Source organism: Fusarium fujikuroi, chromosome FFUJ_chr08 (genome assembly GCF_900079805.1).
Source record: "Fusarium fujikuroi IMI 58289 draft genome, chromosome FFUJ_chr08".
Taxonomy (NCBI): domain Eukaryota; kingdom Fungi; phylum Ascomycota; class Sordariomycetes; order Hypocreales; family Nectriaceae; genus Fusarium; species Fusarium fujikuroi.
Window position 1 is genome coordinate 184,619 of NC_036629.1, and position 15,450 is coordinate 200,068.

Genomic DNA, 15,450 nt, shown 5'->3' on the forward strand with positions numbered 1-15,450 from the left:
CTGTTGTCGACTTAGACTCTTCGGCAATTGACGCAGGAACCTTTCCCATTGGCCCCTCGGTTTGGAATCAGGAAGCCCCTGGTTTCTAATAAACTTAAATATAAAACACTACCAATAAATACCCTCCGCTCTTTAGCGTCTAACGCCTAAACACGCCTGCTAAGCAAATTGCGATTAGCCTAACGGGCATTAACGTCAGATACGGGGAAACCGGCCACCTCTAGAAACCGGCCACCCTCTATAAAACACTAAAAATAAGATATTATTAGAAACGTAATTAATTAACTACTACTATATTTTTTTAATTAAATAAAATTTATATTAGTAAATATTTAAATAAAACTAAATATAAAGATCTTTAAATTTTATTTTTTAGATATATTTTAATATTCTTTTTAGTTATAATACTTTTTATATTTATTTATAAGCCTTTAAAATTGCTAGAACCTTTATAAACTTAGCGTTTCTATTATATATAACTTTCTTCCTCTTTTTTGGTAAATATTCTTCTTGTTCTAACTGCATTATTATAATTTCTCTTTTTTAGTATTTAATAAGGAAGTTATAACTATTTAATTAATTGCTAATCTTATAGAAAAGCAGCCTAACAGCCAGGTTATTAGAGATAATACTTAAGACGGCTTAGAGGACCTAATAAAGCTATATAAATAATTGAGGCATTATTAGAAGATAGGAATTCTTTCCTTTTACCGGGAAAATAGCTATAATAATAGGAGTTAGTATTTTAGGAATCTAAGTAATTATTAGGTTTATTAAGACCTTTACTAGATTAACTGGCTATAGTCTAGTTACTTTCTAGCCAGCTAGGGCATTTAACTTTATAATAGCTTCTTTTTAAGCTTTATTATAAGTATATAAGAAGGTAATCTTGCTAATATAGCTTAAATTAGCAATAGAAGTAAGATCTAAAAGGAATTTCCTATATGCCCTCTTTAACAGTCTAAAGACTGCAATATCTAGCAGCTAAAGGATATAAAAAAAGTATACTAAAAGGAAAAGTATAAATATAGTATTATTATAACACTTAAATAAAAAGTCTTTAGTTATATAACTTCTATAACTATTAAGGATAAGAAGATAGGGTTCTTTTAGGTTTTTAGGCTTTATTAATAGAATAAATACTATTTTAAGCTAAATAAGTGCTATATAGTTATTTATCTAGCCTTTCTTACTGCTAGTAAATTCCTAGGCTTTTAGAAAGTCTAAATTCTCTAGAAAATACTATTATTAGACTGTTTTCCCTTTAAAGATTACTAAAGGTCTTAAGACCTTCCCTATTACTAAGATATACTTAAGGATTGTAATCTAAGACCTTAAACCAGGCTAATAAATAAGTACTAATTTCTTATCTTTTAACTTAAAGAATAAACCGTTTAGTCTTATCTTTTCTATTATTTTAACTTTATTAATATTATATCTATTTTTCTACTTAATTATTTAAACTGCAGGTATTAATAATAATATAAAAAAGGCCTTAATAAGTTTAATAAAAGCTCTATTAAACCTCTTAAAATCTATATACTTATTAGGTAAAGTCTTTACTTTTTTATTTCTATTTAGAAAAGCTTTTAATTAGTGTTTTCTAATGCCTTCTAGGAAGCTATTATATATTACAATCTGGCTTATAAAGTGTTAGACCTATTAATGCAATATAGGATATCTTAGGTTAGTTTAGACTATAATTTAATCTCTTAGACTTCTTTTCTAAATAGCTAAGAGCTTTTATTTAAGTTTATAAGCTTCTTTTAGTGTTATGGCCCCTTTAATATAGGCTTAGAGTGTTAAACGGTTTATACTATAAGCTACTGTAGCTTTATTTATAGAAACTCCTTCTAAAACTATCTAAAGAGTGGTATATATATCTTTTTTAGTAAATTTTATTATTTTGAATTAATTAATACTATTTATAAATCTATATAATTAAAATTAGTAGAGTTATAAATTAATTAAGATATTATAAATTAGGTGGTTAGGTTGAAAAGCGGGTGGCCGGTTTCTGGGGGTGGCCGGTTTCCCTGTATCCGATGTTAGAACCTAATTGTTTTAAGCCTAGATAAAACTAACCCTCTGTCGAACCGAAAGTTTGTTTGCTATAAGCTTTCTTAGGGTAGAATAGAATAAAGGTCCAGTTTTCCCCCTAGGGTCGTGATCTCTTGGCTCTCCATCAGCCTGTATTTTCTCTTTAACGTGCATTTTAGTTCGTCATGGAGTCAAGGGCGAGTTCGATCGGTGCGGCGAAGCGCGAGTCTGTTCCCACTGCTGGCAGTGTTTTCTTCGTCTCTTCCAATAGGCGCGTGCTGAAATTGCCGATTCCGAGTAAATCGTACCGCGATCCGCTGACGTGGTCGTAGTCCAAGAGGCTAATAGGGTTTTTGGCACTGCAGTGCTTTTCGATAGCTGCGTCATTTGAGCTGAATCTGCCGGGGCTGTTACTCCAGGCAATTGGGAGGAGTTCAAGAACAAGGTAAAGCATTTCGTAGGTCTTAACCTTTAAGGTAATGCTAATTAAGTTTAGCCTATAGGTCCTTTTGGAGTGCAGTCTTTATCGTCGGCCATGACTCTCTTCACTGGCTTGGGGTACCTGATCGGCATTCCGCTATCGACGGCAGTTGGACGACGACCTATTGTTATTAGCGCCGCTGTGTTGACAACTCTTTCGACTCTCTGGGCTGGCTACACTAGATCATTCTGCCAATTGATTGCCGCCCTCAGCTTACAAGGCCTCGCAGCTAGATCAGCGACCGGGATGGTAAGTCAACGGATATCCACCCAGCCACAGGCCTTACTAACTATCCCAGTTCATCCTCATCCTCATCAACGCGACATTTATTCACGAACGCCCTAGTGCACTCTCACTATTCTGGTGCACAGGCTCAGCCCTCATCAAACTCGCTCTGTTAATCCTCCCTTTTACAACCGATACGGCATTAACCTAGCGATGTGTATACAAAGTCTGGGTTGCACCTTGCATCCTTGCCTTCCTTTTAATTCTCTTCTGTGTCCCCGAGACATACTTCCTCCGACCTCCCGTCACACTCGATAGTCGAGTCCTGGTTCAGAGCAGCTCTAAGAAGGTTGAGGTCTATAGAGGTTGGGATAAGATCAAGCTTATCAGAAACGACAAGCCTCTCCCTGATTTACCTTCTTCTTGGTCAATATGGTCTCACTTAAAGGTATCGCGAGCACCTGGGACCAAGTAGGAGTCTATGCTTGCAACATATGGACAGATATTTCTATGCATCCTTAACCCTCTAACCTTTTAGGTCTCTCTACTTACCGGCATCATCCTTAGTGGTATCATCTTCCTCAACCTTACCCAGCCATCTGCGCTGATCCACACGTTCGGCGATGACCAAATAAGATGCATTAATGCCTTGCTTGGTGTCGCGGGTATCATTAGCTCTCTACTCGCATTCCCCCTCACAGGACCATTCGCTTCCTGGTTCACGCGATGCTATACTTTTCGCAAAGGCGGTATCCGCCATGCCGAAGTCTACCTGGCTCTGTTTTCCATCCCTGTCATTACCGGTCTCACAAGCGTCCTTCTCAATGGTCTCGCCCTTGTCAACAAGTGGCCTTCAGTCTAGATCTACATCACCTCGGCAATCAGCATCATAAGCTATCTCACCGGCAACGTCGCCTTCACTCTCTGGATCACCGAGGCTTTCCCGCGATGGGCAGCAGCGGCACTCGCAGTTCAGTTATTCACTAGAAATATATTCGGTTTCAGGATTGGAACTGCTATATCACCTTGGGTTCAGGAGGGCCATATTTTACAGCCAACTATCCTCATTTTTGTCTTGATGTTTGTCATGGGAGCTATGGCAGTCCCAGCGGCGTTCTGGGGCAAGACCGTAAGGCAGTATATCCAAGGACGATAGAGCGAGTCCGAGAGGACTGCACTTCGCCCACAGTAGGTTGACAATGTATCAAAAGGGTCTTGGGTCCATGTACAAGCCATGCAATGGCACAATAAAAGTGTTTCTTAGCGTCCATAGCATTTGATTCATAATCTGACCACATTCAGGTATTACTAAACAAGGACCTTATTCAGTTCTGTATTTGATCTTATCTGCCCTGTCGCGATTTCTCGTCTTCTGAGCCTGTAACTGTACGCAGTCCAGCCTTATCGCAAAGCATGTTTAGGTCAGATAAGGACGCTGTTCTGTGATATAAATAGATCTCCAGTTCTGGGTGACCTCATTGCAATTGATTGGTGCGCTTAAACGTTGTACCAGTTCCGTGCGTAGTCCCGAGCTACCCTAAAGTAGATCAAGTACCTAAATGAATCTGCTAATTAGTACGTTAACCATGAACGTTTTGAAATACCTATGCACAGGTACGGAATCAGACGTTATCCTTTTTACAGTAGATGTTTATTGTCGCGAGCTGGGAATAATATTCTTTGTTAAGATGGATTGGTACTAGATACGAGATGTAAGTCATTGTATTGTGGAAGCTTTTTCAATCGATGGTCAGCCAACGGCATTTTGATAGAAACAACCTTGTCCCGGATCAAGTCTTCTTCGCGTGGGTCGGCACATTTGATCCGAAAACAGGGGCCCTTTGTCGATGGAAACGAGAACGGGATGTGGGCGAACTTTTCAGAAGCAACATCTTGGCAATTATCTCCCACCGGAGTCTAAATGTCTAGCGTCACCAAACGTTGAGAGGGTTCGTGCAGTTCACCCACTGTCGGCCTGGAAGACGGAAGAACGGCGGCGCGCCGAGCGACGAATGACCGAGCGTTGCGGGGCATGAACAGCAAAACATCGTTATCGGATCGCTTATAATGTTTATGGAGTTCTGCTACGTTTATTATAAGTCCCATTCGTCCTCATAGATAATTATCAACTGAGCTATAACTATGCAAGGGAACTGCTATACCACGCAATAGGTAAGTAAATCGCACGCGACGGAATAACGCTTCCCCCTTTGAGATCTTCCCTACCCTATAAAACCGCTCCACTAAGGACCCCCGTAGCATTCAGGTACCCGGCTCGCTAAACCCGGCGACCAGCTCGGCCAGTAGCAAAGCGACGTCCGCTTATCGAGCATCCAGTGGAGTTGAAAATGTCACCTCCCGCCGTCGTGTTTCAGCTTTCCACGTGGAAAACAGTTCCACCCAATTTAACAGTAATACGAGGATTCACCGTCGAATGGGGTGGTGACGGCCTAGACGACGGAGAAAACGGTGGCTGCGCTAGAACAACAGCGGGGTTCTGACCTGACTTTGGCTCCCCGTTGCAGGGGTTGCTGAAATGAAACGGGATAAGAGACGCTATATGGGATGATAGTAGTCGAAGCGTGAAGGAAACAGACGATGAGACGAGATCGTATAAATGGAACAAGGTTCCGGTGATTTCTTTTGTTTGGTCATCGGTCTTTATCGCTCAGTCTCTTGTTTTATCGCACTCTTTTGCAGTATTCGCTCTTTACTCACTTTTAGTGAACGTCATTCGTTATCTCAATACACTCTTTCAATCACCATTCACAATGCGAGCTTCTCAGACCCTCATTGCCCTCAGTGGCGTTATCGGCCTCGCCCAAGCAGGCCCCTGCAAGCCTCACCCTCCCGCTTCTGTCATCTCCAGCACAGTTGTCATCAAGAGCGCCAGCAGGTAAGACATTAATCCGACCCTTTCAGCAATACCCACTAACAACTCTCAAGCACTGTAGCTATCCCTCAGCCCACCACTACTGCTGAGACCAGCACTGTGGAGACTCCTATTGAGACTCTCAGCACAGACGAGCCCACCTCAACCGAGATCAAGGTCCCCACTACGACCGCTGCCGTCGAGACCAGCGCTACATCCGCTACCACTAACGTCCCAGTCCCTACCCCCTGCGCCATCGAGCCCGGATGCCAAGCCGCCGGCTTCAACGTCGACTACTACAAGAACGTCTTCGAGCGCGGCTACGGTAACGACGAGATGTCTGTTCCTCCCTCATACTACATCACCGATGATCTCACTCCCCTCGACTCCTCGGTTACAAGCGAGACGTACTTCGCCCAGGACTACATGCAAGATCTTGCCGGCTACGCCCAGATCTTCCCTGATTCCGCCTACGCTGGAAAGGCCTGGTACATCGGCTACCACCGCACTCTCGCTGGTGGTATCAAGGTTGACGGCAACAACTTCACCCTCGTTTACACCGGTTACTACCAGGCTCCCGAGACTGGAACCTACGAGCTCTGCGTTACTGCTGACAACGCCAACACTCTTTACTTCGGCCAGGGCAATGCTTTCGAGTGCGGAACTGGCGAGACTGACCCCAACGCTCCTGCTCTTGTCCTCACTGCTACTGGATATCACTTCAACAACCCTACTCAGTGCGGCCACGTTGATCTCATCGCTGGACGCCACTACCCTGTTCGCAATGTCATGGGTAACAAGAATGCTGTTTCCGCGTTCGAGTTCTCTGTTACTACTCCCAGTGGTACTAAGACTCACGACTTTGAGGGCCAGGCTTTCCCTGTTGCTTGCGGAAAGAAGAACTAAGCGGGGATTATTATTTCACGATATAATGCTGCAGGCTCTATGACATAAGCTTTGATGTCTACATGAGCTCACTTCACAGTACTTTACATTTTATTCTGTAATAGTTAATGTTTTCAAATATAATCAACAAGCATTACAATATGTCTCCATGCCATCTTTGACCATTACTCATAGGTGTAGCACAGTCGCCGAGTGTCCATAGCCTCCTCAACCGTGACGTATCGCCTATCAGGAAGCAAATTGCCAAAGTCCATCACGTAAGCAAGAGTGATGTTCTTATACGCCTTATCCCCAAAGAAATCATACGGATACGCATATTGAGTATCAGGACCGCTGATATCGCTCTTCCTAGCAGGCCAATCCAGTCGCTGCCATATATCCCAGAGTCGGTCAACGTTGGTGTGATGCAGCCAGAAGATAGGATCGCCAGGCGAAGAATACATGTCGCCCATCTCGCCAAGGCTACCGCCAATGGCAAGATGGCCACCACCGTGATATCCTTGAGATTCAGAGCTGACGCCGCCTTGGACGCGCTGGTCGAATTCGAAGAAGTCTTTGGCTTCGAGGGTCCCGTCGACTACGGTTTGGTTGAGCTTTGAGATGCCATATTCAACAGAGATGTCGCGTGCCAGGCAACGTGGTTTGTAAGCAGTTGAGTTGTCTTGTACAGTTAGTCGGTTGCTTTAAAGGCGCTCATAGCGACAAACCTGGACCTGCATGCACTTCAAACTGTCCCTTGGCAAATGGACCATCGGTGACACAGCCTGTTTCACGTTAGCGCTTCCCAGTCCCGAAAAAGTGTCATGGCATACCTCCTCCTGTCCTGCCGGAGACCTGCCGAGTGACGTTTGTCCAGCCACTGATATCGATGAAAACGCCGTTACCTCCGAAGCCTGTCTCTGCGTCAAAGATGGGAGAACTTTCGAAGTCCTCCATAGAGTTAGAGTCAAGTGTCCAGTCTAGGCTCAGGTCATTAGCTGTCGTAAATATCCTGTTGAGATAGACATACCCCAGTACGGTTGACCACCACTATAGCAACAGAGATCTCGAAGATCCTTCTCATACTGGGCTATGAACATCCGATGCCATCTGTTTCTCTTTAGCTCCTGACATTAGAATGATATGGCGATGATCATACGCTTGGAAGAACCCCTGTGAAGCTAGGTCAGCAGATACATCTCAAAGAGATGCGAAAGCGGGCGACAACTTACAACGTAGTGGATAAAGTCAGTATTCACGATATGGCTGACTTGAAAATCGTCGTAACGGGACTTGGCGCCGGCGTAGATGTTTCCAGTCTGTGAGGGCTTCGTCGCGAGGCACTTGACTGCACCGATATAGTCATGCTTCTCTTTGGTACTTAATGTTCTCCTACAGACAAAGCCAGTCTTGTTAACAGTCCGAAGGGAGAAGAAGTCAGAAGGTCTCTTCTTTGTGCAGCGTCGGTGTTGCTTACCATTCTTTACGAACGAGAGGAGCCTTGCAGCCGCAATCGTGAGTAAGTGCACAAGAGCCTGGCACAGCAACAAGAAGAGCGGTAGCTAGCAGAGATGCAACATGCATACTGAAAAGGCAAGAAATGTCAATTATGAGGTATATAGTCTAATGACGTTGATCTCGAATTGAATTGGGAGGCATACTGGTTCTTAAATTACGCTGTCTTGACCACTGGGTACAACACTGTAAAAACGGGTATGCCAGCTAATGCTTAGCGAGGAATGAGGGCTGAGATAAGTGCTGATTCCCAACCAATAACAATTGAAGCCTCTGAGCGAAAATTGATTCTACAGAGCCTAGGCTTAGGTGTAAGCTTATTTAGTGATGAGGCTAGTGGTAATTGAGTTCAGACAGATAATTTAAACTCTGAGTCGCGTGAAAGGAAACATCGTATGAGTGCAGTCTCTTAAGCTTTACTGGTATAGCCGTTGTGCCCCTCATTTCCTCGCATTCCGAGTTATGTTGTCTCAAGTTACACGTGACTAATAACCATAGACAAAACAAATAAATTATTTCACGACTTGAGTTTGAACCTTGGGTTATACTGACAGAAACTCCTTACATAATTTCACTGGTAGCTTGGCAAGGGATGCAGCGACCGGGGGTTTCGTGGCTTAACAGGTAGACCAGCTATGGCTATGAACTCTCCAATGCGAGAAATTGTTCGGCGCATTCAGCTAAGGCTAAGTAGAGGAAACAAGACTTCCTTTCCAAAATAAACTCATTGAAATTATAATTGAGATTTATGCCTGATAATTAGACCACTTTTGCGTCTCAGAATTTTTTGTAATTCATGTTATTCTAGACTGGTGAAGCGCACGTGACGTGAGCAGGGATCATGTCACCAAGTCCTTGGTGAGGCTGAATTGCAGCTGATGCACGTTGATTTGCACAGCCTGATTTGAAATTTCCCCTCAGCATCATCTTGCATTCGTGGGAGGCAGCCATCTCTCTTCAAAGAGTGCTTGGAAACCCTCGTCGAAGGCCTCATCAGTGTTGACAAGCCACGGAGCCAACTCCAGCCAACCCCAGCCTGAGTGAATCGTGTCAAAATGGAGCGGCGGCGCCTGTCTCACTGTGACGATGGCGCGCTGCCTGACCATGCAAAACGACGCAAGACTGGCTTCCACCAGGTTGAGAATGAGGCCACCCATGACCGCTATACAGTTGCCTGGATATGTGCATTACACATAGAGATGGCTGCAGCCCGCGCTATGCTCGACGAGGAGCACGCTGACTGTCCACGGCAAGCTAACGACACGAATTCTTATGTCCTGGGGAGCGTCCAAAATCACAATGTGGCCATAGCTTGCTTACCGGCAGCTCAATACGGACTAAATAATGCGGCGAGTGTGCTGAGTCATATGAGACGAACATTCCCCAACATTGAAATCGGATTGATGGTAGGCATTGGTGGCGGAGTGCCGCTCAAAGCTGATATACGGCTTGGGGACATTGTTATTGGAGTGCGAGTCATGCAGTACGACATGGGGAAAACACTCAGCGACGGGTTCCAGCGGACAGCAGACCCAAAAATACCCGACTCTTCCATCCGATCGGTCATCTCGAATCTGAGATCTCGACATGAGCTTCGTGGGAGCCGAGTTCCTTCGATTTTGAGGGAGAAGATGGGGAGCTACGCCGCTTATTCCCGCCCAACCGAGCCGGATCGTCTCTTTCAGCAGTCTTATCATCATCCGAATGCGTTCTCATCTTGTGAGAATTGTGACTCGTCGAAGTTAGAGGCGAGAAAAGTCAGGCCGTCCACAGACCCGGTCATTCACTATGGAAGTATTGGCTCGGCAAATACTGTCATGAAAGACTCGACTGTTCGTGATGAGATCGCTCGAGAGCTAGATGTGCTTTGCTTTGAGATGGAGGCTGCTGGCCTGATGGATATCATGTCTTGCCTGCCTATTCGTGGCATCTGCGACTATTCGGACTCTCACAAATCAAAAGAGTGGCAGAGATATGCTGCGGCAACTGCAGCAGCCTATGCATATGAGTTCTTGGAACTATGGAGAGGAGACTTCCAGCCATCGTATGTTGGCCACTATCAACCGCATTGTAAGTAATTCCACGTCGCCATGGTATCCCTTTAAGAGCTAATTTCCTCTAGCTGAGCACAACATGGTGTCCAAGCGCCACGAAAAGATACTCAAATCTTTGAACTTCAAGGAGATCGATGTTCGCAAGTCTATTATCACAGCCGCGCACTCCAAAACCTGCCGATGGTTTCTCAAGCATTCCGATTACCTTTCATGGATAGACCCGCTACAAATACCAGAACATCGTGGCTTCTTGTGGATCAGAGGAAAGCCTGGTGCTGGAAAGTCTACTATCATGAAGTTCATTTACCTGGAGTCGAGGAAAAAGGACCGCAAGCACCAGAGCCTTACCGCTTCCTTCTTCTTTAACGCCCGTGGAGAGATGTTGGAAAAGGCTGTCTCGGGGATGTACCGATCATTAATTTTGCAGCTCTTACATGGATTTCCAGACCTCGAATCCGTCTTGGATGACCCTGATCTTTTGCCTCGAAACCAAGATGGTTGCCCTCCATTGAACGTTCTCAAAGACCTGCTCCGTGCCGCAGTCGCCAAGCTTGGCCAAAGATCATTCAGATGCTTCATCGATGCTCTTGACGAATGCGACGAACAGCAAGTTATGGACCTAGTTGAGTACTTCGAAGACTTGGCTGAGCAATGCACTGAAGACAGCATTGATCTCCGCGTCTGTTTCTCCAGTCGTCACTACCCCTACATCGATATAAAATACGGCATTCGTGTCATCCTCGAGGATCAAACGGGACATGCCAGTGATCTCCAGAGTTATATCAAGTCTAATCTTCGAATCAAAGACAGACCACTCCTAGCAGAGCTTCAAGAGAAGATGCTTGAGAAAGGAGCCGGGGTATTCCTCTGGGTTGTCCTCGTGGTCGACATAATGAACAAAGAGAATTGCCGAGGGCGCCTTGCTGTGAGGAGACGACTTGAACAGCTGCCTAGTGGCCTGAGCGATCTGTTCAAGGACCTGCTGAAACGAGACGATGGCAACATGGAGGAACTCCAACTGTCTCTTCTTTGGATCTTACTCAGCCAACGACCATTAAAGTCAGACGAATACTATCACGCGATCTGGTCAGGGCTGTATTTGGAGGGACTAGCAGACCCTGAAATACCCGCAGTGGACACGGAGGACTCCGAGGACTGCTTTGCCCGTTGTGTTATCAGTTCATCTAAGGGCTTGGCCGAGATCACAAAAGTCAAGCAGCCAAGAGTTCAATTCATACACGAGTCAGTTCGCGACTTCCTTATTAAGGACAAGGGTCTTCAGGAGCTATGGCCGGAACTTGGACCAGATTGGGAGAGTGCAGGCCATGAAAGGTTGAAAATGTGCTGCTATTCCTACTTCGAACTTTTTATTGAGAAGCAAAAGCTCAAAACCGAATATTGGAGTACTTTCGTGCATAAGGTTGCAGAGGACACTAAGGCGTACCCTTTCCTTCAATACGCTAGCCAGTTCGTTCTACATCACTCTAACTTTGCAGTAAATGCTGCTGACCAAAAAACATTCTTGGAAAGCTTCCAGACTTTTGCTTGGAAAGCGGTCATCAACGCGTTTGAGGAGTTTTGGGGCTATAGATATCGCCTGACTGCTCAGCTGCTATATATACTGGCGGATAGAGGACATTCATTACTCATTCAGAGCATACTAAAGAATGATGCTGACATTGACATCCCATCAAAATATGACAGATATGTATATCCGCTCATAGCTGCCATGGCGAAAGGGGACAAAGCCAGCGTCCTTGCTCTTCTGCGTTTACCCTCCGCGCTCTATGACGGGATGGATATAACAGAAGGGCTATCGCCCAACACAAATACTGTCGGCCTCTGCAGAACCCCACTTTCTTGGGCCTGCGAGAATGGCCACTTTGGAATCGCAAGGGTTCTTGTTGAGAGAGATGCTCAGCCTGTGAATACGGTTGGAGAGGCATACTCACTTCTGATGCTTGCGTCAAAAAATGGCCACATCGATATAGCGAGATGGCTGGTTGACCACGGTGCGGACATTCATCAAAGATATAAGAACGAAAGTGCCATTTGGCTTGCATCAAGCAACGGCCAGGCGGAACTGGTTGAGTTCCTGCTCGACGCGGGGGCAGATCTTGATACACGTGGCCTTAAAGACACGCCTATACTCTGTCTAGCTGCCGAAAAAGGCCACGAGAAGGTGGTGAAGCTCCTCTTGAAGAGAAAGGCAAATGTTGAGGCGAAAGACAATCGAGGTAGGACACCTCTTCATCTTGTTGCACGAAAGGAAGGATCTCGGGCGACAATAGAATCACTCCTAAGCTACGGAGCAGATATAGAAGCCAGGGATGATATTGGCCGGACACCTCTTCTCTGGGCCGCGGAAAGGGCCTCTATCACTGAGATAGGGTTCTTGATTAGAAAAGGAGCGGATACAGCGGCTCAAGATTATTTAGGTGAAACCTGTATCCACGGGGCGATGAACAGACGAAATGCAGAGCCAATGACTCTCCGGTTTCTTCTGGAAAATGGGGCAAAGGCTGATGCTCGCACCAAAACTGGCCAAACGTGCCTTCATACCTTCGCACGTTGGGCAGACCACAACTTTTACTTCGGCGGCATATTACAGCTAGTCACTAGCTGCGGGGTCGACATCAATGGCAACGACAATGATGGCGACACACCTTTGCACCTTTTGGCACGATATGCGTCCTCGTGGGCTCTGTCAATGTTCGCTGACCAGCCTGGGGTAGACTTCAATGCTCGCAATCGCACAGGCAAGACGCCATTACACGTTGCTGTTGCGCGTTCTCGTCAGCCGGGAACGGAGGACCTCGCTATACTAATAAGGAAAGGAGCGGATATTAATGCTCTGGATAATCATTCAAGGACGCCGCTTGATATCGCAATGGAAAGAGGCAACAAGAAAGCTATTCAGTTCCTAATTGACAACGGATGGAAACAAGGCGCTGCATAATTCTCATATGAGGACGAGTTCAGTGTAAAAAAAACATGCTACAGCTGCCTAAACATTTCTTTTTCTTTAGCTCGCGGATCAACCTGATGTTAGTGTCTTATATATATTGTGACAACTTAGGCGATTCATCAGCTGACCTTGAAAAGTTGGCAAACTCTTTGATTGACGGGATTTGGCTTAGTATTAGCAGGAGATGCCCGGAAAAAGTGCCTGCCCTCTCCTCAGCACATGGGACTGATGCGCACACGCGATTAGCTGTTCCAAGCTCTCGACCAGGGCATCTGGAACTTCTACATCCAATGCATGTGAGAATAAACCTCTTGGGCTTTCCATGCCTCATTAATTGATTCCTTTACTGATGTTAACTCAATATGGGGAAACATCTGATTGAGCGACCCTTCGTAGGGCAAGTCAAAATGATCTTGAAGGATCCAAAGGCATATAGCGGCATACAGGGTCTGCAGCATAGGCTTAGAAAAGAACTTGTAAGCCTCGACATGTGATGGAAGTTGGGTGACCTGCAGAGACCTCAATTTGTTTATATCGTCATGGACGACTGAGAATCGTTCCCCTAAGTAACGCTACATTAGACAGGACACGAAAATGGATACTCTTTGACTTACCTCTTACATGTTCAGCAATGGCAACAATCTCGTTCGTCGTAATCTTCTCACCGATGACGACACTATTCTTTGGCCATTTCTTGTCCGTGTTCGCCAAAGCATCCACGAAACGTGGAACCTGGAAGCTGTACGTGAAAACGATTTTATTCTCTCCAGAGCCTGGGACAGCAGCTGCCTTGTTGGCTGTGTCGATGAGAAAATCAGCGTGTTTGAGATCAGTCTTGACTTTAGGATATCCATAATAGTCAGAGAAATGCCCATTGGAGACGACGGTGTACTCAAGTTTCGTTTGCGAAAGGACGGCCATGGTTGCAGCTACGAAGTTGGGTAGAGGCGATCTAGTCAAAACGTTAGGCTCGAGCGACTGGAGAGATAGTTGAGTGTCTCACCCTTGGGGTGTTGGAATGGACCACTGGCTAGCTATGAACCTGCGGGTTCTACTAAAGGAGCCACTGGCACGAGCCAAATTGACCTCTGCCTGACTTGCTTCCGGACTGATAACATTCAGACACGAGATAACGACTACCGCGTTGTGCTTCTCAATGGCATCGCGGATATGAGATACATCGTTGTAGTCTACGTAAATCGTGGACTCATCATCCAGCTTCTTAACGAGGTTAACACATGAATTTAGAGGGAGCTATTATCACCTACATTGCGAGATAGAACCAGAACCCGGTTTTGCTGATTCTGGCTGAGAACCTCGACAGTTGTCTTGCCGACATCTCCTTGACCACCAGCCACAGCAACAACATGCACCATGATTCGAGATAAGAGAACAGTTGTTCTGTAACGACTTCTAGTTGAAATGATATTGATCGAATGAGAAAGAATTATATTTATTCCTATAAATTTATTTTATTCTTGGGAAATCCCGCTTATGATCTGACTATTCTTGGGCACAGGTTCGGAGGTGGCACACTACATGCCGACTGGAGCTGCTCAATCCGACCCCAATGCAGACGTCGTTGCGGACTTTGAATTTCTATCGTAACCAATAATACAATTGAGTTTTCGTAATTCACTTGGGGACCGGACTTGGTCGGAAATTGATAGAAAACCGAGCGGAGGGTGTATCCGACACTAAGAGCAAATCCAATCTATATCCGTATATCCGCTATGCATTAGCCGCTCCTACGAGGCTTGTGAAGCAGGTGTGGGGTTCGTGAAACGAGGTGTAATATAGCTTTTCTCGCAGTGGAAATCACAGTCATACGACGGTATAGGAAAGTCTCCTGAGGTTCTTGCCAGACCCTGGTGAGCCGAGCCGTCTTACAATTGTAGTCTGTAATCGTATGTAATCGTATTTAATAGCATCAGCATGTTAACACCGGACTTCACTACGAAGCCGTAGCGACTACTCAAGTTCTTACAAGATTTAGTCTTACTGTGTATTCACCGCATACAGAATCTAAGCCACTCCCGCTTAACCTGGAGTACGCTGATTATTGCATTTGAAAGACCTGAATGATCGTCGGAAAGTGCAGTTAACGATTATATTAGCCAAAGCGAGGTCTTCATCTAAGTTTGTAGAAGATTATGCCACCGAAGCCGCAAGATTCTGAAGCATTGGAATGTCCATCTCATAAAGATCATTTCCATGATCATCCACAAACACCGACGCTCCCTCACTGATCATCAACATCTCCATCTCCACCTCAAAAACAAGCGGATCGTGTCGCGCACCCTCGTGTTCCGAAATGTAATCCTCTTTCTCAAAGTGCCCAGCCTGCAGATGATCACCCTTTCCCTTCAAGATATAGATTTCGGCGGTCTTGACATGGCGATGGTGAGGG

At 45.4% G+C, this 15,450-nt stretch overlaps 5 protein-coding genes; 3 read left to right on the top strand and 2 right to left on the bottom strand.

The window, feature by feature from the left end:
• Positions 1 to 2,575: 2,575 nt before the first annotated feature.
• FFUJ_14014 (uncharacterized protein) lies at positions 2,576 to 3,608 on the top strand (the record flags this gene model as incomplete). XM_023581360.1 has 3 exons in its annotated part: positions 2,576 to 2,770; positions 2,958 to 3,194; positions 3,285 to 3,608. The coding sequence occupies 3 exons, from the start codon at positions 2,576 to 2,578 to the stop codon at positions 3,606 to 3,608; spliced, it is 756 nt and encodes a 251-aa protein (XP_023434070.1).
• A 1,909-nt stretch (positions 3,609 to 5,517) lies between these two features.
• FFUJ_14013 (uncharacterized protein) lies at positions 5,518 to 6,524 on the top strand (the record flags this gene model as incomplete). XM_023581362.1 has 2 exons in its annotated part: positions 5,518 to 5,642; positions 5,693 to 6,524. The coding sequence occupies 2 exons, from the start codon at positions 5,518 to 5,520 to the stop codon at positions 6,522 to 6,524; spliced, it is 957 nt and encodes a 318-aa protein (XP_023434071.1).
• Positions 6,525 to 6,688: 164 nt separating this feature from the next.
• Positions 6,689 to 8,087, bottom strand: FFUJ_14012 (related to monophenol monooxygenase; the record flags this gene model as incomplete). XM_023581363.1 has 7 exons in its annotated part: positions 6,689 to 7,185; positions 7,232 to 7,288; positions 7,337 to 7,483; positions 7,534 to 7,613; positions 7,663 to 7,676; positions 7,736 to 7,895; positions 7,981 to 8,087. The coding sequence occupies 7 exons, from the start codon at positions 8,085 to 8,087 to the stop codon at positions 6,689 to 6,691; spliced, it is 1,062 nt and encodes a 353-aa protein (XP_023435140.1).
• A 986-nt stretch (positions 8,088 to 9,073) lies between these two features.
• FFUJ_14011 (related to ankyrin 3) lies at positions 9,074 to 13,031 on the top strand (the record flags this gene model as incomplete). XM_023581364.1 has 2 exons in its annotated part: positions 9,074 to 10,088; positions 10,141 to 13,031. 2 exons carry the CDS (start codon positions 9,074 to 9,076, stop codon positions 13,029 to 13,031), a joined length of 3,906 nt encoding a protein of 1,301 aa, XP_023434072.1.
• A 290-nt stretch (positions 13,032 to 13,321) lies between these two features.
• On the bottom strand, positions 13,322 to 14,416 carry FFUJ_14010 (uncharacterized protein; the record flags this gene model as incomplete). XM_023581365.1 has 4 exons in its annotated part: positions 13,322 to 13,602; positions 13,655 to 13,992; positions 14,044 to 14,261; positions 14,309 to 14,416. 4 exons carry the CDS (start codon positions 14,414 to 14,416, stop codon positions 13,322 to 13,324), a joined length of 945 nt encoding a protein of 314 aa, XP_023434073.1.
• Positions 14,417 to 15,450: the final 1,034 nt, after the last annotated feature.